Below are 24,620 nucleotides of genomic sequence, written 5' to 3' on the forward strand. Positions count from 1 at the left end.
TTAGTTGATATACCTACTGAAAAGTCTTTTAATACCAATACACAATGACACATTGAATTGAAAACAAAATATGTTATTCCAAAGAACTAAACCAGAAACAAGCATAATTTATTTGCAAATTACATCAATTTGGCCAAATGGTGAAGCATCCAGGCTATGGAGCCAAGTAGATAGACACAGTTCAACCCTCAGCTCTAAAACTTAGCTACTGATGGGGGCGCCTGGGTGGCTCAGTCGGTTAAGCGTCCGACTTCAGCTCAGGTCACGATCACGCGGTCCGTGAGTTCGAGCCCCGCGTCGGGCTCTGGGCCGACGGCTCAGAGCCTGGAGCCTGCTTCCGATTCTGTGTCCCCCTCTCTCTCTGCCCCTCCCCCGTTCATGCTCTGTCTCTCTCTGTCTCAAAAATAAATAAACGTTAAAAAAAATTAAAAAAAAAAACTTAGCTACTGATGGACTTTCACCATATGTCAATGTCTCTAAGCCTCATCATTTACTATGCATGAAAAATGGAACAACTGTAACATTTAGTTTACAAGGTTGTGATAAGTATTACAGGAGGTAATGCACAAGAAACCTTAGATGCAGGCCTGTTATATTGTAACATTTCAAAAGGTATTATTTATTATGTTTTTATAATCATTATGAATTTAAGATAGTATCCTATTTTTTAAATAACATTGACAATGTTTCTTTTTACCTCTCTACTTTGTACTGTTTCTAAATGCTAAGGAAAACTATGATTTGCCTGAAAGGCTCAATCAATTAAGCATCCGACTTCAACTCAGGTCATGATCTCAGCCAGGCTCTGTGTTGACAGCTTGGAACCTAGAGCCTGCTTCAGATTCTGTATCTCCCTGTCTCTCTGACCCTCCCCTGCTTGTGCCAGCACTCACTCGCTCTCTCTCAAAAATAAACATTAAAAAAAAAAAAGGAGACTGAAAAACAGTAACTGAGCATTATGGCATGGTTCTGACAGCAAGCTATTATTTAATAAAGCATTGTAGATTAAACAAACTTGTTATTTTTTCTTTGTAATTTTTTAATGTTTGTTTATTTTGGAGAGAGAGAGCAAGAGTGAGAGATACAGAGATAGCAAGCAAGCGAGAGCACACAAGTCGGGGAGGGGAACAGAGAGAGAGAGAGATACAGTATCCAAAGCAGGCTCCAGGCTCCAAGCTGTCAGCACTGAGCCCGACACGGAGCTCAAACTCACGAACCATGAGATCATGACCTGAGTCATGATCATTTATCAAAAGTAAATGAATTAAGTAAAAACATACTCAATATATTCTTTATTGGGAAATACAATAATCAAGCTCAGTGCTTCTCTTTTCCTAAGGTGCTTTATATATGTTAGATACACTCAATAGCCATATCAATTACATTTTGGAAAGAACCAGCAGGTTTAGGAACCATGATGTTCATTATAATTTTCATCTCATCTAGTAGGGTTATTTTCAATTTTTTTTTTAACTAAAAATGGTGATTTTCTAACACAAGGGATTATTCTCAATATAACAGATATTTTCCATAGTTACTGAACTGGCACTCTTTTAAGACTGACTACTTGAATATTATCTTTATAAAGGATCTCCGTGATTTTAATTTGCTACTCCTCAAACACATAAAATATCTGGAAGGCATTCAAGAATTAAAGTTGGTTCTGTATGGTGTATCCCTAAAGACTTATTGGTTTTCTAATAAACTTAAGCCAAGCCAGAGACTTTGAAGTCATAATTAAAGATTTGTTTTAAAGAACAGGAAATTAATAACATGTAAATGTTCAATAAGCAAATTGAACACAGAGAAGGCTTCAGAAAAATGTGCTTCTACAAAGCCTTCCCTTCCCCCCAACAAATTTGCTCTCCTCTAGTTTAACTAGGAATTTTATTTTTCTGAGACTGGACTGTCCTCAGTAGCTGCTATATTACATTGAAGGATCCTCACATGATGTTTAGAATCCAAAGAAAGTATGGCAAACAATGGCTTGAGACATGTTTTTTCGAGGTGCAGCTCAGAATAGTGACAGAAATCTTTGATAAGAATCACGAAGATGAGAAGACAGAAGTAGCACCATATCTAAGCTTATGTTGGATGCCTTAATTGTTCCAGCTGAGCAAACATGTGGCCTCAGGAGCTGAGAGTAGAACACAACTTCTATCACTCAATTTGGTATTCCTTTAAAGTGCATCTCAAATACTATGAAGTTCACGATCTCAGAAACTAAGGAAAGGCACAGACTCCTTGTTGGGTGTATTTTCAACTGGCGGTCACTTAAAGATAAAAGGAAAATCAGGCCATTTCTGAGAAGCCAACCAGGGCTGTGCACAACTACATAAGGCTCCAGTGCAATGAACTAGCTAAAGAAAAGTTGTCAGAGTTCATGGTGGCTGTGGTTTCCTTCTCTGAAATGAAGACATTATCTGTATCTTGGATTGATACACAAGAGGGGTCATATGTGTACTCTAAATCTAAAACATACCCCTATCTTTAAGAGTAAGAATAGCCTTGTGGCACCTGGGTGGCTCAGATGATTAAGCATCGTAATTCAGCTCAGGTTCATCTCAGGATTCATGTGTCTGAGCTCCGTGTCGGGTTCTCTGCTGCCAGTGAGGGGTCTGCTTCAGGTCCTCTGTCTCCCTTTTTCTCTGTCCATCCCCTGCTCATTCTCTCTCTCTCTCTCTCTCTCAAAAATAAATTAAAAGCATTAAAAATGTTTAAAGAATAAGGGGGACTTATACAATGAGTAAAATTTGTGGTTGTCCTTGTCTGCAACTGAGGATGATCCTGAGGTATTCTTTTATTATTGTTATTCTTAAATATTAAATAGTGAAAGTAAAAATGGATTTGGAAAAATTTTTTTATGTAAAGCCATTTAAGCACATAAAAAGGCTTCTATGATGATACAAATCAGGTTTCTTGTAGGTGTGTAAAGATGGAAGAATCTGTTCAACAATCTCATTGGGGATTGGGAGTAGGGGGTCTTATACAGTATCCCTGGATTGACTGTGTCTAATACTCAAATGTCCTTTCTGTTTTGCAGTCTATTACTAAGTAAGATAGAATGTTAAGGCACAAACTCAGTCCTGAATAGGAGATGATGAAAAAGCTGTCAATTTCTAACTCTGTCAACTATAAGCTATTAGTTGTTTGAGCTTAACAGCTTCATTTTCTTAATCCTTTCATTGAGTACTACAAATTCTCTGCTACTGTGTAGGAAAACTAATATTCCTAAAGAAAATGACTGATTTAGATTGTAGATCCATAGATCCCATGTCCAGGTATATGTTCCATGGTTCCCAAAGGGTCCTTGGTTGTGGTCCTGGGGTCTCATAGGTCTACACATTGAAAGAGTCAGCCTAGCACCTGGTTTCTGTGGCTGATGTCAAAATGTACTCTATTGACCACATGATTTTCTAAATGGATAAAAGATCAACAGAAAAGATGCTTCCTGAGTAATTTACAGGAAGCATTCCTGGAAGCATGCAGCTGACCCTGAACTAGAGAACTTATTGCTGGTAGTAGGCCAAAATTAGATAAGGAATTTTTGGGAGAGAAGCAGAGGGAGAAGATGGCATAGGAAGCCAATGCCAGCTTAGCAATCAATTCTTAACACAAGAGTTTTCAAAAGTTGGTGGTCTTATTGCTGCCACCTTTCTCAATTAAGAGGCTCTTTATCTAGGCCAACCCTTTGTATTAAAGATATAAAGTGTTTGCAGGAGGACTGTAGGCAGAGTGCTGAGGTCTAGTGGGCCTGGTACCATCAAGGGTCTATGAAAGGGCTGAGACTTGCCCTAGCCTCACAGTAGACTCTTTTCTGGCTGATATAACTATCCTGTGACTTGAGTGCATCTGACATCAAGCTAAAAGATGCCAGGTTTTATTCAACCTTTAATGGATTAAGCAAGACAACTCCTTTTATTACTTTTATAAAGAGCAAGGTGATTCAATTATTAATTACAAAAGGTGTCTTTCTTGAAGTAATAATGGAACTGATTAAAGGGAAATTTTAATACACTGTGAATTTATATCTAGGGTATTCTAAAGTGCTAGGGTTTTCAGATGGGAGAATAAAAAGGTAAATTTTATGTCTAAGCATGAATAGAGTAATATTTTTATGGATTCATTCAACACAACCTTCACATGTTTCTCCCAAGTAGAGAAACAAGGATTCAAAATCAAAAGCAAATTAGCCTCTGATCAATTGGGGTTAAATCTAGTGTGAGAAAAGATCCTTGATTTTGTTTTGCCTGTAGGGATTTAGAAACACTGAGTTGGTGGGGGGGGGGGGGGGTGGATCCAGCTGTTTTTAATACTCCCACTACTTTTCATATATGTCTCATCATGAATCCATAATTGTTTTAGAATTTTTTTCCTAAAATGCAGCAGACCTGGAATCTTTTATGAAAGAATTCTAACCAACTTATTGAAGAAACTGACAATCTAAAACAATATTAATTTATGAGTGAGGTCCTCATATGGTCAAGGCACTATCAGAAGCTTTAGGGAGGAAAACCTAAGTGAAAAACACCAACTCTATGTCTTTAACGAGTTTAAAATCTGATTGAAAGATACATGTTTTGTTAATTTATGAAATTAAATTCTTATGTACCATGGGAGTGACACAAATAGGAACAAAAAAGGGAGACTAAGAATTCCTTATTATAAAGAAATAGAAATCAAGAAGAAATAGAAATCAAGATATTCAAAGCCATGAAGAAAGATCCATACTCTACACTGCAGAAATAAGGAGCCATTAAACATATTTAACTAGAAAGGACTGTGCTTTAAGAAGATTAATCTTTAACAGTGTATAGATTGAACTTAATGTAGAGCAATTAATGAAGGAAGATCAGTTTGTATTCACCTAGGTAAAAGGTATTGAGGATCAAAACTAGATTAATGGCAATATGAATTTAAAAGTTGCAAAAATTATGAGCATGATGATTTGAATTGCTATTCAATAATGAATTAAGAATGCAGACCTGACTGCATCTGATAGCTCTTATAACAATTAATATGCTCTAATCCAAATTTATTTTTTCCTAAATCTATAGTGAACTCCTTCTGCACTGATGTCCTTGGAGGGAAAGGAACTCTTACATAAAAACAACTATCTGCAGAGTAAAAGAAAGACAAAGGCTCCCATTTCCCTGCAAAGAGTAACCTGCCACTGTTATTGAGCCAAACTTATGTGGAGCCTGTCATTTTCTTAATACTTTGAAAACACGGTTCAAAGCAGGCAAGAATATTTGTGTAGCATGAACCACTGACCCAAGGAAGGGATTATAGAAATAGAAACAGAAATTTTCTAGGTTTAGGAGAATTTGTGAGCCTTTCTTTGCAAAATAAGGAAGTTAACTGAGGAAATAAGGGCAAATCTCATTTATAGACTAGATGGGAAATAAATCAAATTCTCAGCCACCCAAGAGGAGACTTCTCCTATTAGAAAAGATTAATTAAGAGCCTCTAGAGACTAAGAACAACCTTAGCTTCCATCTTAAATAATTTTAGGCACTGACCAAACATGAAGGTCAAGACTAAGAGTGGGAAATAGTTCATGAGGACAGCATATGGCCTCTCCAACTTTAGGGAGAAATACAAAAGCAATGTCAGAAGTATGACAAATATCAAGAGTATATTAAACCAACTGTATCCACATCTTGTACAACCTAACTCATGTCAGATTTTTTAACAATAACAAAAATCACTATTTTAATCAAGGTAAGTTTAAAAGCAAAGAAATTATTCAGAACATTGGCTGATAACTGCTTGCGCATACTCACCACATTATTCATTCATGGCAATAATTGAACTACCTTCAAAATCTCAGCAAGTATTGTTATACATGCACATGTACCCCCCCCCCCCCACACACACACACAAATACACATACAACTTTTTTTCTTCAATTGTACCTCTTGGAGAGTGAGGTCAAAATGGAAGTTTGTCTTTTTCTATTTGGCCATCTCTTAGTATCCTACATTTCAACAATCTCTTTTTCTCACCTCTCTCGAGATCAACTATTTCCTGCCAAGTTTCAATAATCCTGGTAGTGGTTTCCAAGTCATCACCAGATTCCTAGAGTTTGGAAAGGTAGCTATAGTGTGGTTCAGAACCATAACAGGGAATAAACCGTCCTTTACAAACTTTTGAGGAACTTTCATGAGAGCTATCCTGCAGAAAATTTGGTTAACTAGAGAAGAAAACAAACAAAGAAGATCAGAATCTCCCCTCCCAAACTGTCTTTCCCCTCATTCTCACCACTGTTTTATGGACTCTGGTGCAGACAGTTTAGTACCTTAAGACTAAAAAGATAATATATAAAAGCTTTGCAATGCTCATCTTTCAAACAGTGTAACTGTGACTACCAAAGTCCAGTGAACGGTGAACTTAAGTTTTATGCAACCATAAAACCAAAGGAGTATAATTCTAATTTTAAAAAGTGATTTATATTTGGAGAAGGTACTTGTTTGATTTCATTCACTATCATTTATTAAAGTACTTTCATCAATATGACTTATCAAAGCTGAGTAGCCATGGACATGAGTCACACAAAATTCCTCAGGGTAGATCTTCTGAGAAAAGTGTAGTTGGATGACCGCCTTCAGCCACCACACTTCCAGAATCCACTAAAGCATTCATCCCAAGGCCACACTCACCAAGCTGATCCAAACCAATGACTGGACATGGTGGAGATAATAAGTCTGCACATGGGTCACATATGCACAACGTGGGACTCTTCTAACAGTGTATCTTTTATCTCAGACTCCCTATTGGTCTGGCACTTTTTTTGTAGCCTCATTTGTCAGTTTAAAGCTTTTTATGCCCAATTATTCCTTCCCCATCTCCTCTCACAGAAGTCAGACCCATGTCATGGTCCAAAGGCTTTTTTCATCTACTCTTGCTGTCTCTGCACTTTAACTGGGAGGTGTTTCTCCCCCTAAAAGCTCTTGTACTTCTAACATCTTGAGGTGTGCTTCTAGTATGACTCTTAGTGTACATGTATGAAAAAAGTTAACAAATTCTTTTAAAATCACTGAGATAAGTAAACTGTTAAATTTAACACCATCACCGAAACATGCATTTTTCCAGATTTCTCTTTTCCTTTCTTCTGGATCGTTTCTCTCTCTCTCTCTCTCTCAATTCTTTTGCCAGAGCCTGTCTATATTTTATTTTGACTAAGATAGGTAAAATGGAGTCAAGTTTGCCATGTATTTTCTAGGAACATTGACATGAGATGTACAGAGAGATAAACAGAGATCAGAGCAGCAGGTTAACAATAATCTGGTTTCAGTGCATACATCATTCCTTCATTAGCACCTGAGAAAGGGGAGGGAAGGATCAATGCGGTTTGGCTCTAAACTGGTTAGGAATGTTGAAAGTACAAGAGTGAGGGATGGAGAATTATCATGAAGCAGGGACTCCATTCTGAAAGTTAGCTCTCATCTGTTTTCCAGGACAAAAGAAGTTGTAATATTTATAATAATTGTAGTAATGTTTCATTCTACAAAAAGTGTATTTTAAAATATTTATAGAATAAGTAAAATAAGTAAATCCTGTTAAAAGAGATTGTCATTGAAGGCCATACTTAAATGTACTCTTTGGGTTCTTCAAGAGGAAATAAGCATTCAGATAATGGCAGATTCTCTTGATTACTGAAAATTATCACCCCTTTCCCTTATCATCATAACACTAAAATCCTTTGGGAACTCTTTGAAAAGAAATTTCTGGAAAAATGAAATGGAAGGGAATTCAAAATGCCAAGATAATCTGTTTTAGGTAACCATTTACACAGCTTGCACTTAGAACCAGGGTTTAGATTAACTGTTGCTTTGACATTGATAAAACTCCATATTCAGCAATGAGTTAGGAAAGCAAGATGTTATCAAGTATTGGATGCCACAAGCAAGGAGGAGTTACAGAAACTCTAGATCAAATAGTCGGATAAGTCTCCAAGATCATGATATACATGATTTTGTAATCAAATTGGAATTCATCTTAATTATTTTCTAAGATAAACTTTCATTTTGCCAAGTTATCACTTTCTAGTAAACTTAAAGAGTCCATATGTGTGGGGTAGGGGAGAGAAAGTCATCCATTTATTACTTAAATTTTCTAAGAATCATCCATATTGATCTTTCATTGCAGCTGGTTTCCTAATGCATTTAAACCATTGTGACATTGCAATAGGGATGTGAGTAGTTCCTCACATATTTAAAGAACATTGAAGAGTTTATACACATAAAATTAAGTAATTAAGATATGACTTATTATTTGTCAAACATCAGACTTTTGAAAAAAATCCAACTATATGTGATATATGTTATTTTTCAGGAGCTCCATATTTAAAATTTTAAATTTTACATGTTTAATTTAAATCAAGTAACATGTGGATATACTTAAAGAGTGAAAGTATTATGAAACCTAACCATAAAACTATTTCTTTGCCTGAAAAACTTTAATACATGTATCTAAAATTTGCTTATATTTCTATCATACATACATATGTTCGTGTATTCTTTACTATTAATTTAGAGAGAAAGAAAGAAAGAGAGAGAGAGAATGAGTAAGTGCAGGGGAGGGGTAGAGAGAGATGGAGGGAAAGAATCCCAAGCATGCTCTACAGTGTCAGCACAGAGCCTGATGGGGCTCAATTCCACAACCCTGGGATCATGACCTGAGCTGAAATCAAGAGTAGGACACTTAACTGAGCCACCCAGGTGCCCCATGGGGCACACACATATGTTCACACATACACACATATGTTCAAAGGTCAAAACTTTTAAAATGAATCTATCTTTCTATATGTCTATACTGTGCATAAGCTTTGGTCAATAATTTCACTTAAAAATCTAATGTATTTGCTGTTGTGTCATTTGCAATACTGGAACCTAGAAATATTCTTGAAAATCTATTAACAGAAGATGAATAGATAGTCTAGTAATGTTTTGAAATATTTGCATCACTTAGAAATAATGAAGTGGAAAGTTTTCCAAGACATGCTTTTATATGGAAAAGAGAAAAGCAGGGGGAAGAACCCCAAGTTGCAGAGGCAGAATAGCCTATTAAATAAGGTCACAGATTCTAAAACTAGACTAGCTGGGTTTGGATACTCATTTTGCCGCTCAGTAGCTGTATGGAGGGAAACGATTTTTACAATTGTTTCATAAAACAATTCCCTAATCTGTATGATGGTCAAATTAGTACTTACCTCACAGGGCCATCTTAAGGATCAGATCAGTCATTATATAGGAAAGAATTGTAACAATAATTGCTAAAATGTCATGACTAAATTAGTGTTTATTTCTATGTAGAATGGCTTAGTTTATGTTGCATGTACAGAGATACACAAACTTACTTATTCTATAGGAACATAAACATGTATGCAAGAATCAGAAAAATGCCTGTGAACCTACATGCCAAACTGATAGCAATGTGTAGCCATAGGCATTAAAGAAGATCCTTTGTTTTTTGAGTATTTTACATGCAAAATACAATGCATACATTATTTTGTGATTAAATCTTAAATATTTCCATCCAACCATGAAGTAACTTTAAAAAGTAATAAAGTTTACATTCATCTACTTATTGACATATTCATGCACATTTCATTAACTGCAAACAAGCAGATCAAAATATAGCCTTAATTGTATTACTGTAAACTCATTTACATAAAATTATGTGTTTATATTTGTGTATAGAGTGATAACATTAATAGCTAATCCATTTAGGTCATTTTGACCTTCTTTATATATAGACACATTTAAGTATAATTACATATATGCACACACATCTACCCATTAAAAACAAACTATAAAAGCTACCTTTTTGTGAAACAAGAAAACAATAGTAAAGCTAGTTAATTACACCATCATGCAACAGCCTGCATTCAATATGCTTATGCCAAGAGCACAGCCAAGTACCATTGATAAATGGAATGAATTAAGGAGATTATGAATGTACTCACCCACCAATCGCCTGGAGTCCAGAGAGTTTGGCAGCCTCCAAATCATTGCCACTTACTATTCGAGCCTTAAATGAAAAACAAGAGAAACACAAAAGAGAAAGAAACATTTAGCATACTATAGCTGCACACACATGAATTTGGGACACGCGTCAACTGCACTAGACATGTAACACCTAGTATGACAGATGCTAAGCAGGGTCAGCTCCAAGTCAAAGCTACTATGTTTTTGTGAGTGGAGGTTTTGAAATTAGCTGTCAGCATTTCAACAAAAGCACTGGCACAGTCCAGGAAAACATATTACTAATACTCTTTGCCCTTAAAACTTGCTATGTGCAGTGAACATGAATCAGTCAGGGAGATCATGATTAGCCAGACTTGAGAACAGATGCTGAGTTTGACCGTAGCAGACCCCTAGGTTGGCAAGTATAAGCTAAGTAAGCGCAGCTGGCAAGGTGTAACCTCTTCATAAATGCAACATATTGGGGGCACACTTAAAGGACAACCAAAGGATGGAAAGCTGGGATAACATGCACATTTCACAACTAAAACAGAGGAACCAAAATAGGTCTCATATGTCACAAACAAACATGTACAAAAGACAATATCCCTCAGGAGAGAAGAAAAAGTATGATTTAAAACCTTTTCATCCACAGAACTGCTATCTGAAAGAGAATCAGGAAAAGAAGGAATAAATGTTAGACAGAGTACTTTAAGAAATCATTTAAACATATACATGAACAAAGTGTTACTATTTTACATTGTTTAAAACCATAAACAAAACAGAATTGCAAGGCTGAACCCGGAGGGAAAAAGGATAGTTCATCCTCTTATTTGAAAGAGCTGAAAAATGTGCCCGAATGCTTGAAAAGTATCGAAGAGTGATTACAGGATTTAATGAGACAATGTGTCATATAGAGAAAAGAACGCTGTTGAATCAGAAGTCTTCAGAAGTGCTCTGCCACTTACTAAGCACATTGGGCAAACTACCAAATTCTCTGGAGTCTAGAGTCTAGACCCAACTCTGCAAAAAGTCATGAATTACTTTGCCTATTGGCCTACAAATAATGTTCAATCAATTGAGATCAAAATATGTGAATGTCAACCTCAGATGACTACATAAATTAATTAGGTCTTAGTAAAGGATTATTTATTTATGGCTTGTCATAGAGCTCAAGAGTTAACAGATATACTCCACTTTGCAAATAAAAGAACTGATGCCCAAAGCAGTTAACTGACATGATTAAGATTACAAAGCGAGTCAATGGCAGAAGTGGGACACAAATCGAGGGCTCCTGACCCCCTATCTGCTGCCCTTTAAATCCCATGTTCCAGGTAAATTGAACAAAACAGAGAGGGGTGGATGGGCCACAGTTCTCCAGTGCAATTTAAGAGACATCGAAGGGTCAGCATTCCTCTTGGGCCCAAGGAGACGAACAATGGACTCTTTCTGTTTTTAACTCAAGTCTGAGTCTGCCAGGGTCATCATGGCATGGTCCATTTCTATCTCACACAGTAATATTGCTCTTAAACTTATTAATTTTTGCTTATTAGCATGAAGCAAGAACTTCTCAACAAATACAAGTTGGCAGAAATCTAGAGCTAGAATGTCCTTGGGGTTCATGTAGTCAAAACCTTTCTTTTTTATGGATGAGCCCCAGCAATATAAAGATTTATCTAGGTCATGTAGCTCATTGACAACTTTTATTGATAAAAATCTGAAATGCATTTGTTTTCTTGACTAATTACGTATGGCTTGATTATTGTAACTATTTGTGTGCAGTATTTTAGATATTTCACAAACCTCAGAGTTAGATCTTTGACTATAAAACAAGATAACAGCACAAGTAGTAAAAAACCCATCTTATGAATAGCCATCAACATTTTAAGATACTGCATACAATATAGAAAATTCAGCATTAAGTAAAAATAATATACCATATCCATGGAAATTGTCACAAGCATAATTTTAAATCATAGAATAACTAATTTAATATGAGATATCAACTGGTCAGAAAATATACATCTACATTTCAATAAGTACCAAAAAGTTCTGTCATAAAATTTCAAAAAATTTTAAACATAAATCATATTGGAATGAATCTTATTTGAATTTAATATGTTAAAAAAATTTATTTCCAAAGACATAATCTTAAGTGTGAAATATTAGGTCATTCCCATTATCATTAAAAGAAAAAGAAAAATGTCCACAACCATCATTTTAACTTATTTCTTGAAATTCTGATCAATATTAAAAGCAGACCAATTTAAGCAAAATTAAACAATGTAAATGTTATAAGGCAGGACACAAAGTTGTTACTTTCAGGCATTATAATTTTAAACCCAAAAGACAAATCACCTGGAAAACTATTAACAGGTAGCAAAGTGAAGCAAACAGGTAGCAAACTAAAACAGGTAGCAAAGTGAACATTTAACCAACACGTAAACAAAAATAAGTTATTTTCTACAAACTCCCAGTAATTAGCTTGATAAATAATGACATGAGATCTGATTTCAAATACTCATAACTTTGACATTGTCTCCTATTAATAACGGACTTGTACATCAACCATTTCACTGAGTCATGGTAATATTAGAGTCATCAATTATTCTTCAGCTGTTAAATCTAATACATTTCAACTTTTTCATTCATTCTTCAGTGTTTCATTCACTCCTTCATTGAATACATATTTTTATTAATTACCAACAAACCTTTTTTGCTCACTCCTACTCCTTTCTTGTCCACCTGCCATACTATCCCCTTTGAAATCTTTCTAAATACAGATAAAATCACATCACTTCCCTTCCCTCATTAAACCCACCAATGTTACACAATGCCCAAACCAGAGAAAACAGATATACATCTACTGCAGGCTCATGAGTCCTCATTCACATACTGCACTTTGGCCACAATTAAATTCCTGTCACTTCATCTTTATGCCATGCTCTTTTAAATCTGTGTGCCTTTGTATGTTCCGTTTCCTTCCCTTACGACAGGTGCTTCACCTAGCTGTCTGTCAGCCTCCAAAACTCACTTAAAGCTTAACACTCTTTCCTGGAAAATTGTAACATATCAAGGATCCATGGCTGTGTGAATGAGCACTGCATGCTGCCCTCCTCCTGGCTAACCCTTATCTTTTGTCAGTTTCCTTATCAGCAATCCTAATAGATACAAGTTCCTTGATTTTATCTATTTTTAACCTTCTGTTTTTGTTTCTACTACTTTCTGAAATATAGTAGACACCAATAAATGTTTGCTGAAAATTGAGTGAACAACCTTAAAAAAACTACAATACATTATAGAAGTACCTAAAACTCCAAATAAAATTTATTTCATCTTCCTGGATAGAGAAAAGATAAATTCTTTTATAACAGATTTATAAGATATTATAGTTAAAATCCTAACAGCAAGTTGTTATAGAATTAATATTTCAAGTACGGGGGTGCCTAAGTGACTCGGTTAAGTGTCTGACTCTTGATTTTGGCTCAGGGAGCGTGGAGCCTGCTTAAAATTCTCTATTTCCCTCTGCCTCTCACCCCACTCATTGGCACACATGTGTGTGCACCCTCTCCCATCTCTCTCTCTCTCTCTCAAAAAAAAAAAAAAAAGTATTTCAAGTATAACTGGATTAATAAGTCAAAATACTTAAGACTTTTTAAAAGGATAATTAAGAGGAAAATCTGTAAGAATATTAAAGATCTATACTAATTAAAGCATTATTGTCCTGGCAAAATAGATGAAGAAGTTCAACAAAATTAGCTAAGTAACAAACCCTTGTACCTAAGAGTTCAACAAATAAGGAAGGATGGATTGTTATCAAAGGCAAAGAGACATACTGGTCAATAAATGACACTTAGAACATAGGTCAAATATCTGTATTATTTATTTATATCCTTATCTTACACATAGCCCATGAAGTTACAGATATATTAAATAAGTAAATAAGTAAAACTGGAAAAGAATATTAACTAACCCTAGGAATGAGAAGATACATTTACAGTTAGAGGCTTTGTTATGCCTATTTAGTGTTTTTGTATGTAAAAACAAAAAGAGGGGTTCCTGGGTGGCTTGGTCAGTTAAGCATCTGACTGGATCTTGATTTTGGCTCCACTCATGATCTCATGGTTCGTGAGATCAAACCCCACATGGGGCTCTATGCTGAGTGTGGAGCCTGCTTGGTATTCTCTCCACCTCTGTCTCTGCCCCTCCCTGATAGTGCTTGCATGCTCTCTCTCAAAATAAACATTAAAAAAAAATAAAACCAAAAAGAAAATGAAATGTATTTACTAAAAACACATGATAGTATGTTCAGAATATAAAGAACTCTTACAGGTCTCTAAAAATTTGAGCCTAATATCCCCCCAAACTGGTCAAGAATGTGACTGGATGATTCACAAAGTAGAATGCATGAACAATGATAAACTTATTAAAACTATGCTTCAGATTATAAAATTACTAAAGATCAGAATATTTTAATGGTATTAAAAATAATACCAAAGACGGTTGGTGGTCATTAATCTAATAGTGATGCATGGTTGGTGATAGTGAAAACTAATAGAATTTTTAGAAAAATTTTAGCGATGTCTAACAGTAGACTCTGTTTTGAAGAGAACTTTTTTTCAGTTGATGCTCAAAAAATTATTTTTGTTATGGATTATGCCCCCACCCCCAAATTCATATGTTAAGGTCCTAACCCACAGTACCTCAGAATGTAGACTTCTTTGGAAATACAATTGTTACAGCTATCATTAGTTAAGATAAAATCATCATACTGGAGTAGGGTTGTTCCCAATCCAATATGACTGGGGTCTTTATAAGAAGGATACATTTGGGGGCACCTGGGTGGCTTAGTCACTTAAGTGTCCGACTTCGGCTCAGGTCATGATCTCACGGTTTGTGGGTTCGAGCCCCGTACCCGGCTGGCTCTGTGCTGATGGCTCAGAGCCTGGAGCCTGCTTCAGATTCTGTGTCTCCTTTTCTCTCTGCCCCTCCCCCTCTCACATTCTGCCTCTCTCAAAAATAAACAAACATTTAAAAAAATTGAAAACAAAAAAAACATTTGGAGACAGGTGCACACACAAGACAAATGCCATCTGGAGATCGCAGCTCTGCTGCTACAAGTCAAGGAACTATCAAACAGACACTGGGAGAGAGGCTGGACACACCCTTGACTAGCATTTTCACAGGGAGCATTACCGTCTCAGCGTACCTTGATCTCAGACATCCAGCTTCCAGAGCTGTGAGACAATAGATTTCTGTCATCCTAAGTCACTCGGTTTATGGTACTTTGTTAATTCAGTCCTAGCAAACTAATGTAACTTTAAGTCATAAAGAAAAAATTAATGTGTAAAGATCTGTATTCTTTTATTATTTACTAATTGGAAAAACATACATGATCAAGTACAGAAATATGGGTTGAAAATAATGTTCTCTGACCTTGATTCAGTAATTTGAGACCATTAAAATAAACACATTTAAAATACTATATAAAAATATAGGAAATGTTTATGGTGTATATACATATATACATGTATAATACAGGTATAATATACATCATATATAAGTAAATATTAATTATACATGTTATGTATTTTTATCAGTATACCCATACACTCTCACTAAGAATAGCTTTGTTCCCTGCCAGTTGTCTTTTGTTACACATGTAGTTGTTTTTGCTTAGTCTGATCAAACCTCTGTAATTACAAAAACATACAAAAAAATGTAACAAACAAATTCTGTAATTACATGCTGGATACTTCTTATAAGGGTGCTCCCAATGCTCCTTGTCTCAAAAGTCTCATCATTGCCACAACAAGGTCATTTTGTACTTTAGTGACTTAATGATGTTAACATAAGGCCACAATGCATCCATCTACTTTATAATGAAACCTCCTCTATAAATAGGATATCGGTGAAGTTCCAGTGACTGTACAGTTTTTAATGTCTCGATATTCCATGAACTAGTTATTTTAAGAAATTTTGAACTTATAAAATCTTTACTAGGTGAATATCGCTCTTGTGTTCAACCACGCTGCATAGGAACCTAAAAAAATATAAATCTTAAGCTTATAGGAAAATCCCTAATTTAAGTGTGCCTCCTGACTACTAAACCCACCACCGTTTCTCATGTGAACATCCCTGAGAAGGGAATTTAAATGTGACTTAAGTCCCATCCATGTTGCTACAAAAGGCCATATTTCATTTTTTCTCATTGCCACGTAGTATTCCTAGAGACTGTTAAAAACTGAGAACAAACTGAGGGTTGATGGGGGGTGGGAGGGAGGGCAGGGTGGGTGATGGGTATTGAGGAGGGCACCTTTTGGGATGAGCACTGGGTGTTGTATGGAAACCAATTTGACAGTAAATTTCATATATTAAAAAATAAAAAAATAAAAAAAAAATAAAAAAAAAAATAAAAAAAAAAAATAAATGTGACTTAAGTCAACATATGACCTCCTGAGCATTCACTTTCCCTTCATATGTAGATGAAATAAAGGGGTTTGCCCAGTATGTAGCTAAAGCTTCTAGCTCTAAATTCTATGATTTTGTTTCTCAATGTGTAATTTATTTTCAGTTTAACAAGAAATATTTACTCGCCAATTATCACCAAAAATATTAATATCTACCACCTAAATTTGAGATATTTATAATTATTTCACAATTTAGAATAAAAGTAAAAATCGTGTTTTCTCTCTTGGTATTTTATCCTTGTTATATGACACTTTTTGAAGAAAGTTTGAATGTAAGAGATTTCAAAATGTATCAAGAATCTGAGTTCTGGAGGCCTAGCTAGCTTAGCAATTTTCCTAAACTCTTTGTTCCAACGTCCTTCTTTGCCCTCAGAGCCTTCAAGGATAATGTAAATCACCCACTAGTGATAATATTGTTCACTATTCACTTTGGAAACAGGCTTGCATTATTTGCCAGCATATCAAAATACATGACTTTTAAAACATGTATACTATGCCTGAAAGTCATGAGATGGGAGCTGAACCGTCCACAGAAAAACCTATATTGTAATTAGGGGCTTGCTGAGTTGTCATTAACCTTTACAGAGTACTTACTATGTGCTAGATATTCTGCAGAGCACTTTATCTGCTCTTTTATTGAATCTTGGCAACTGTCTTGTGAGGCTATCAATATTCATTAGATCTTGCCAGAGCAGAGGAAATCCTTTGTTCTGGCTCTCATTTCAGGTGCAATTCTGGATATAATGGAAGGGGTGCTGAGTGAGAGATTCACATTCATATCTCATACACTTTTTTTGTTCAGTTAGGGGCTGGCGGCAGGGGGCATAACCTGAAAAACTGAGTCACAACAAGAACATGCTATGTTAAGGATATATGAAAGATACGAACATGTTGATATGGGAGCATGAAGAAAAGATCTAACGCTGCAGCCAGAGAGGACATTGGGCTTGTAAACAATTCATGGGGATAATGATTTAGAATGGTGTTTGTCAGTTGAATGAAGGCATTCTTAGAGGGAAAAAGTTTTGCAGAGGCTTTGAAGCTTTAAGGACTGTGGGGCATTAGGAACTGAAACGTGGGAGTGTGAAAGTAAAGAATTATAAGAAATAAAGCATAGATGGATAGGATTTATTGCATAAAAATCTTGATATATTCCATTAAGCAATTTAAATTATACTCAAATTGTAATGTACAGTCACAGATTGTTTTCAAGCAAGACACTGACATGTGACATGATCAGAATTTTATTTGGTTCTTTAAATATCTAGGCCAGTCCTCTGGACAATAAGGCAGAATAAGATGATATGAGAAAGAGTCTGCTCTCTGGCCCACCTATACCACAATTCTACACACATGCACAAATGCTATGTAACAATTTTTTAAAGTCATCTCTACACCCAACATGGGGCTTGAACTCACGACCCTGAGATCAAGAGTCACATATTTCACCAACTACGCCAGCCAGGTACCACAACTATATACTAATTTTAATATGTTGTATACCTGAAAATAATGTAACACTATGTGTCAACTATACTCAAAATATTATTTACAAAACTTTAAAACCTGTCTAAGTTTAAAACAAAAACAAACATAATCTCCCAATCACCACATATGAAGTAGCAACTCAAAAATAATGGTGAATGAAGTCAAGGCCAAAATTGCTCTCAGGAGCACTGGAACAATTTATTTATTCAGCAAATATTGATACAGTGACCCCTACGTGCTAGGCATTGTGCTAGGGAATATGGATAGAATACTTGAAAATAAAGATAAATATCACCATTTCTCATAGAACTATAGAACTATGGTAAACCCACACTGCATAATCTGTGCACAAATAAAGCTAAAACTTATTTTTTTATAATTTAAAAATATTTTTAATATTTAGTTTCCAGAGAGCACAAACAGGGGCGGGGCAGAGAGAGGGGGAGACACAGAACTTGAAGCAGGCTCCAGGCTCTGCGCTGTCAGCACAGAGCCTGATGCGAGACTTGAAGCCATGAAGCCACCAACCATGAGATCAAGACCTGAGCCAAAGTCAGATGCTTAACTGACTGAGCCACCCAGATTCCCCAAAGCTAAAACTTTTAGAGCTACCTGAATAAAAGAGTGAGTTAACACAATGTCAACACTTAGAATGTAAATGTATGAGATAAACACTAGGAGAATGGAGAAACAATGAGGAAATTTTCCATCTACCTAAAAACATAAATGGAAAAAGTTTACTGGTCATTAAAGATACCTCAGGCCAATACCAAGTGTGGGTTCAGAATTCACATCAAACTGCAATATGTTTTCTCTTTTCACATTAAATACTGTTAAAGACTGATAATGCATCTGGCCACAAAAGAAACCTCAATATATTCTATAAAAGTGGTATCATCAAGAGCAATTACATAAGAAATCAACAGCGGGTTGGCAACTTAAAACCACCACCACCAGCAACAAAAAACTATGGAGACATAAACATTCCCTAATATGATATGGGTAGGAAAAACAGAAACAGTGGAAATTATGAAATATTTATACCTAAACTAATATTAAACATACATCTACACATACATGTAGATGAATATTAACTTCTGAGATAAATCTGTTTTAAAAGGAAGTTCAGAGCCTTAAATGTTTTAAATATAATTTAAAAATTAAAATAGACAAGATAAAAATTCAATTCAAGAAGGTACAAACAAGAATCATAGAATAACAATCAGGATAATAAAGATGCAAATTAATTTTGTAAAATTGTTTCTGAAAAATATGACAACTGTGAAATGTTATCTCATTGTGTCTTTGACTTGCATTTCCTTGATCATTAGTGATGCTGAGCATCTTTTCATGTGTTGTTGGCCATCTGTATACCTTGCTTTGAAGAAATGTCTTTCAGGTCCTCTGCCCATTTTTTAATTGGACTTTTTTTGGTGTTGAATTTAAGAATTTTTTTAATGTTTATTTTTGAGGAAGTGAGTGAGCAATCAAGCAGGGGAAGTACAAGAGAGAGGGGGACACAGAGGATCCAAGCAAGCTTGTGCTGACAGTAGAGAGCCCAACACAAAGTTCAAACTCACAAACCATGAGATCATGACCTGAGCCGAAGTTGGATGCTTAACTGACTGAGCCACTCAGACACCCCTAATTATAGAAGTTCTTTATATTTTTTGGATATTAACCCTTAGCAGACATAAAACTTGCAAATATCTTCTCCCCATTTAGTAGGCTATGTTTGTGTTTTGCTGATGGTTTCCTTTGCTGTGCAAAAGCTTTTTATTTTGATGTAGTCCCATTAATTTATATTTGCTTTGGTTTCCCTGGTCTTAAGACACAGATCTAAAAAAAAATGCTACTATGGCTAATGTCAAAGAAATTACTGCCTGTGTTCTCTTCTAGGAGTTTTATGGTTTCGGGCCTCACGTTTAGGTTTTTAATCCATTTTGAATTTTGTTTTCTTTTTTTGTATGGTGTGAGAAAGTGGTTCAGGTTCATTATTTTTCATGCAGCTGTCCAGTTTTCCCAATACCATTTTTTGAAGAGATTGTCTTTTTCCAATGATATATTCTTGCTTCCTTAGCCATAGATTGACCATGTAGGCATGGGTTTACTTCTGAGCTCTCTATTCTGTTCCATTGATGTATGTGTGTATTTAATGCCAGAATCAAAGAGACAAGAGATAACAAGTGTTGGTGAGGATGTGAAAAAAAAAGGAACACTTGAGTACTATTGGTGGGAATGTAAACTGGTGCAGCTGCTGGGGAAAAGAGTACAGAAATTCCTCAAAAAATTTAAAGTACCATATGAGTTAGTAATTCTACCTCTAGGTGTTTACCACAAGAAAATGAAAAGATATATGCATCCTTATGTTTACTGCAGTATTATTTAGAATAATATAGACAACTGAAGTGCCCATAGACACATGAATGGACAAAGATATTCACACACACACACACACACACACACAGGAATATTACTCAGCCATAAAATAGGATGAGACATTGTCATTTGTGACAACAAAGATGGACCTAGAGGGTCTAAGTGAAACAAATTAGCCTAAGAAAGAGAAATATGATTTCATCTTATGTAGAATCTAACACACACACACACACACACACACACACACACACAAATGAACAGAAAGCAGAATCAGACCTATAAATACAGAGAGCAAACTGATGGTTGCCAGAAGAGAGAAAGGTGAGGGGATGGGGAACATGAATGAAGGAGAGTAGCTGATACAGGATTCCAGTCATGGAATGCCTAAGTTATGGGAATAAAACGTATGGCATAGGGAATATATTCAATGATGTTTTCATAGCATTGTATGGTGACAGATGGTAGCTATTCTTGTGCTGAGCATAGTATAGAGAGTTGTTCAATCACTGTGTTGTACACCTGAAACTGATGTAAAATTATGAAGCATACTCAAAAAAGTTATGAAAGAAGAACACTTCTTGAAAGCATTAAATCAAAGTACAATTCTTTAGCAAGACTGGTTAAAAAGAGGGAACGTATATATGAAAAATATCATTATGTAAAAAGGGTATTAACTGAAGATTCAGTGGAAAATTTTAAAAATTTAAAAGTATGCTATAAACATCTTCAAGTAAATAATTGCTAAAACCTGAAGGTAATTTTCTAAAAGCATTAACAAAGTATAAAATTTCTAAAAGATATTACTAACATTTATACAAAAATATAGAAAACTAAAACTATTCCTAAAGAACTTTAATCAATAGGAAAATAGCCCCGCAAAAGAATGCCAAATGATTTTTTAAAGTTTTATCAAGTCTGTATGGAAGAGATAATACCAATTATATATAAATTTGACTAGAGAAGTAAAATGAACACATAGGATGTAAACAGGAAAAAATGTACATTTTCCAAAGCTAGTATAAGCTTGCTATTAAAATCAGAAAAGGATAGTATAAAATAAGATTATATATCAGTATGATATAGGAGAGCTCATAAAAAAAATCCTAAAAAAACTTTTGCATTTGATCCAGCATGGGTGTACACATTTACCCAAATTGGGTTTATCCCCAAAATAAAATAGCGCTTTAACAATATAAAAATCTATCCGACTTTTGCTTCCAGAAAAAAAAAAAAAAATGGATAGACTTACTTTCCCTATTATTTCCACTAAATACAACTAAAATCTTAGGACATATTATATCAAATAAACACATATAAAGCTCTGAAGTTTGGGTAGAAGACATACTGGCCAGTGACTGTGGCCTCAAAGTAGAATACAGTGATGGATGTTCTGTTTGCTTCCAAACACGGCAACCCAAGGATATCAATGGTGCAGACATGAAAGGCTTAAAGGAAAGCCTATTCTAACAGGGAAACCAAGATAGGGACAGGCCAGCAAGACAGACCTTTTGACAATAATTAACCCACTCAAGCCAAACACCACACACACAAAAAAATCTGTGGCCCCCATTTCCACTGTCAGTGAAGGTCAAAAGGAGTGCTTAGACATCTACACTTGCCAGGCTGTAAAGAGGTACTCCAGTCCCCCATATTGGCTGAAGTGCTTTCAGAGAAGGCCAAATTAGAGAGTTGGAAATCACACCAACAACAGCCTCAACTTCTCCCCTACCTAAGTAGTTATGAGGCACCCTTTCCCTCCTCAATGGAGTGGTATTAGAAGAGGTCTAGTGGAAAGTCAGGACTTTCATCACTGCTCAGCCATAATAAAGTCACCCACTCGATGTCAGTGGTGTCTACATAGGAAGAAGCAATTAGACACCTGTTCCCATCTAAGCTAGGGTGGTATCAGCAGAAACCCAGTGGGAAGCCTCAACACCCTGTCATGCCCACAGCAGGAACAAAAAAGTTCCCTCTCCTCATTATCTATGTAAATGAAGTAGAAAACCTCATCTCCACCTAGAAGAAAGGAGTCTAGTTCTCAAAAATTGGAGCACTGTCAGACAAGATAAAATACAAGATTTAAGTAAGACCCAAAGTCATACAACATAACACCCAAATGTCCATATTAAAATCACTTGTCATGTGAGGTACCTCTAACTGAATGAATAAAAACAACAGATGCCAATGTGATAACACAGATGTTAGAAATATCTGACAAAAATTTTAAAGCAGCTAATAAGAAATGTTTCAACAATTATAAATATGTCTGGAACCAATCAATAGCAAGTTTTACTGAAGGAGTAGATAGTCTCAAAGAAATCAAATATATAAAAAATGGAAATTTTAGAAATAAAAAATACAGCAACTGAAATATTACTAAGTGGATAGACTCAACATCCACTTGAGAGAAAAATTAACGAACCTGAATATAAAACAGTAGAAATTATACAGTCTGAACTACAGAGCCTGAGAAAAGTTTTAGGGACATACATAATTCTGGAAAAAAATATACATATAAAGATAATATTCATCTCATTGGAGTTCCAGAAAAAAACAGAAAGAGGAATAGAATTCTGAGTCTACTCAAACTGCTATAACAAAATACCACAGAGTGAGTAGCTTAAGCAAGAGACATTTACTTCTCAGAGTTCTGGAGAGTGGAAAGCCCAGGATCAAGGTGCTATAAAATTTTATTCTTGATAAGGGCTCTTTTCCTGGCTTGCAGAGGTCCACCTTCTTACTGTATCTTCACATGACAGAGTGAGGTGTGACCTTTCTTCCTATTCTGATAAGAACACTGATCCCACATTGGGCCATATCCTCAGTACCGCATCAAAACCTAATTAACTCTCAAAGGCCCCACTTTCAAATACAATCACATTAGGACTTAGAGCTTCAACATTTTAATTTTGAGAGGACACCAACTTTCAGACCGTAACAGAGCTGAAAATGTATTCAATAAAAAAGATGACTAAAAATTTCTCCAAGTTTGGCAAAAATTAAAACACAAATCTGCAGAATAAGCTGAGCAAACCATAAACAGGACAAAATGAAAAATTCATGTCAAGACACATCACAAACTCCTGAAAGCCAAGAGCAAAGAAAAAATGTTAAAGGCACTGAGAGCAGTGGTACATGATCCATAGGGAATAAACAGTTTGAATAAGAAAGGATTTCTTAGTAGAAACCACAGGGGCAGAAAGAGATGGAAGAACACTTTTCAAACATTGAGAGAAGAAAATGATCAACCCAAGATTCCATATTCAGGGCAAATATATCTTTAGGAATTAAGTGAAAATCAAGACATTCTCAGATGAAGGAAAAATATGAGACTTTATAACAAGCCAACTCACTTTAAATGAATGGCTAAAATATATTTCTCAACAGAAAGGAAATGACAAAAGAAGAAATCTTGAAACATCCAGAAAGGAAAATGAAGGATAAGTGCAAAACTGTGGGTGTATGTAATATGCTTTCCTTTTCCTCTTGAGTTTTCTGCATTATGTTTGATGGATGAAATAAAAATTTTAACACTATCTGATTGGGTTGTATACAGAGGAAATATTTAAGGCAATTTTACTTTAAATGTGAGGGAATAAAGGGAAATAGTGTTAGATAAGCTTTCTGCATTTCACTTTAATTGGTAAAATGTATACAGCAACCAACTTGATCAATTGTATATGTATATAATGTGTATTAGGCAAATTAATGGCCCCCAGAGACAGCCATGTTACAGTTCTTGGAAACTTAATTTATTACTTAACATGGAAAAGGGAAATTAAAGTTGTAGATAGAATTAAGTTTGCTAATCAACTGACCATAATATTGAAATATTATGAAGAGTTATCTGGTGGATGCAATGTAATCAGAAAGACCCTTAATATGGAAGAGGTAGGTAGAAGAGTGAGGTCAGAGTGATTCAGTATTATAAAGCTCAATATGGAGTCACTGGTTTTGAAAATAGAGCTAAACCTTTATGAGCTAAAAAAAATGTATAAGTACATCTAAAAGCTGGAAAAGTAATTGAAACAGATTCTTTCCTAAGCCTCCAGAAAGGAATATAGCTGTACTGATACCTTAACTTTATTCCAGCAAACCTATAACAGACCTTTCACTTTCAGAATTTTAAGATAAAAATTTGTGTTTGTGGCAATGTTTTAAGGAAGCAATAAAAAACTTAAACATAATTCAATACCTAGAGCAGCCACTAAAAAATCTATATAAAGAAATACACTAAAAAATTTAATATTTACAAGTAACCTACAGAAATGCAGAAAAGTTAGAGAATGAAACCAAAGAAAACAAACAGAAGACA

General features: G+C 35.3%; 1 protein-coding gene across 3 annotated transcripts in view; it reads right to left on the minus strand.

Moving 5' to 3' along the window:
* UNC13C (unc-13 homolog C) overlaps positions 1 to 24,620 on the minus strand; it is a 612,857-nt gene that overhangs the window by 448,655 nt on the left and 139,582 nt on the right. For all 3 annotated transcript variants that reach the window (XM_060618476.3, XM_060618475.3, XM_060618477.3), the window contains exons 7-8: positions 10,610 to 10,632; positions 9,971 to 10,035 (exon numbers count right to left, since the gene is read on the minus strand). In XM_060618476.3, the coding sequence (XP_060474459.1) occupies positions 9,971 to 10,035; positions 10,610 to 10,632 (88 nt within the window). The remainder of the gene's footprint in view (positions 1 to 9,970; positions 10,036 to 10,609; positions 10,633 to 24,620) is intronic.

The sequence above is a fragment of the Panthera onca genome, chromosome B3, assembly GCF_046562875.1.
Source record: "Panthera onca isolate mPanOnc1 chromosome B3, mPanOnc1 haplotype 2, whole genome shotgun sequence".
Taxonomy (NCBI): Eukaryota; Metazoa; Chordata; class Mammalia; order Carnivora; family Felidae; genus Panthera; species Panthera onca.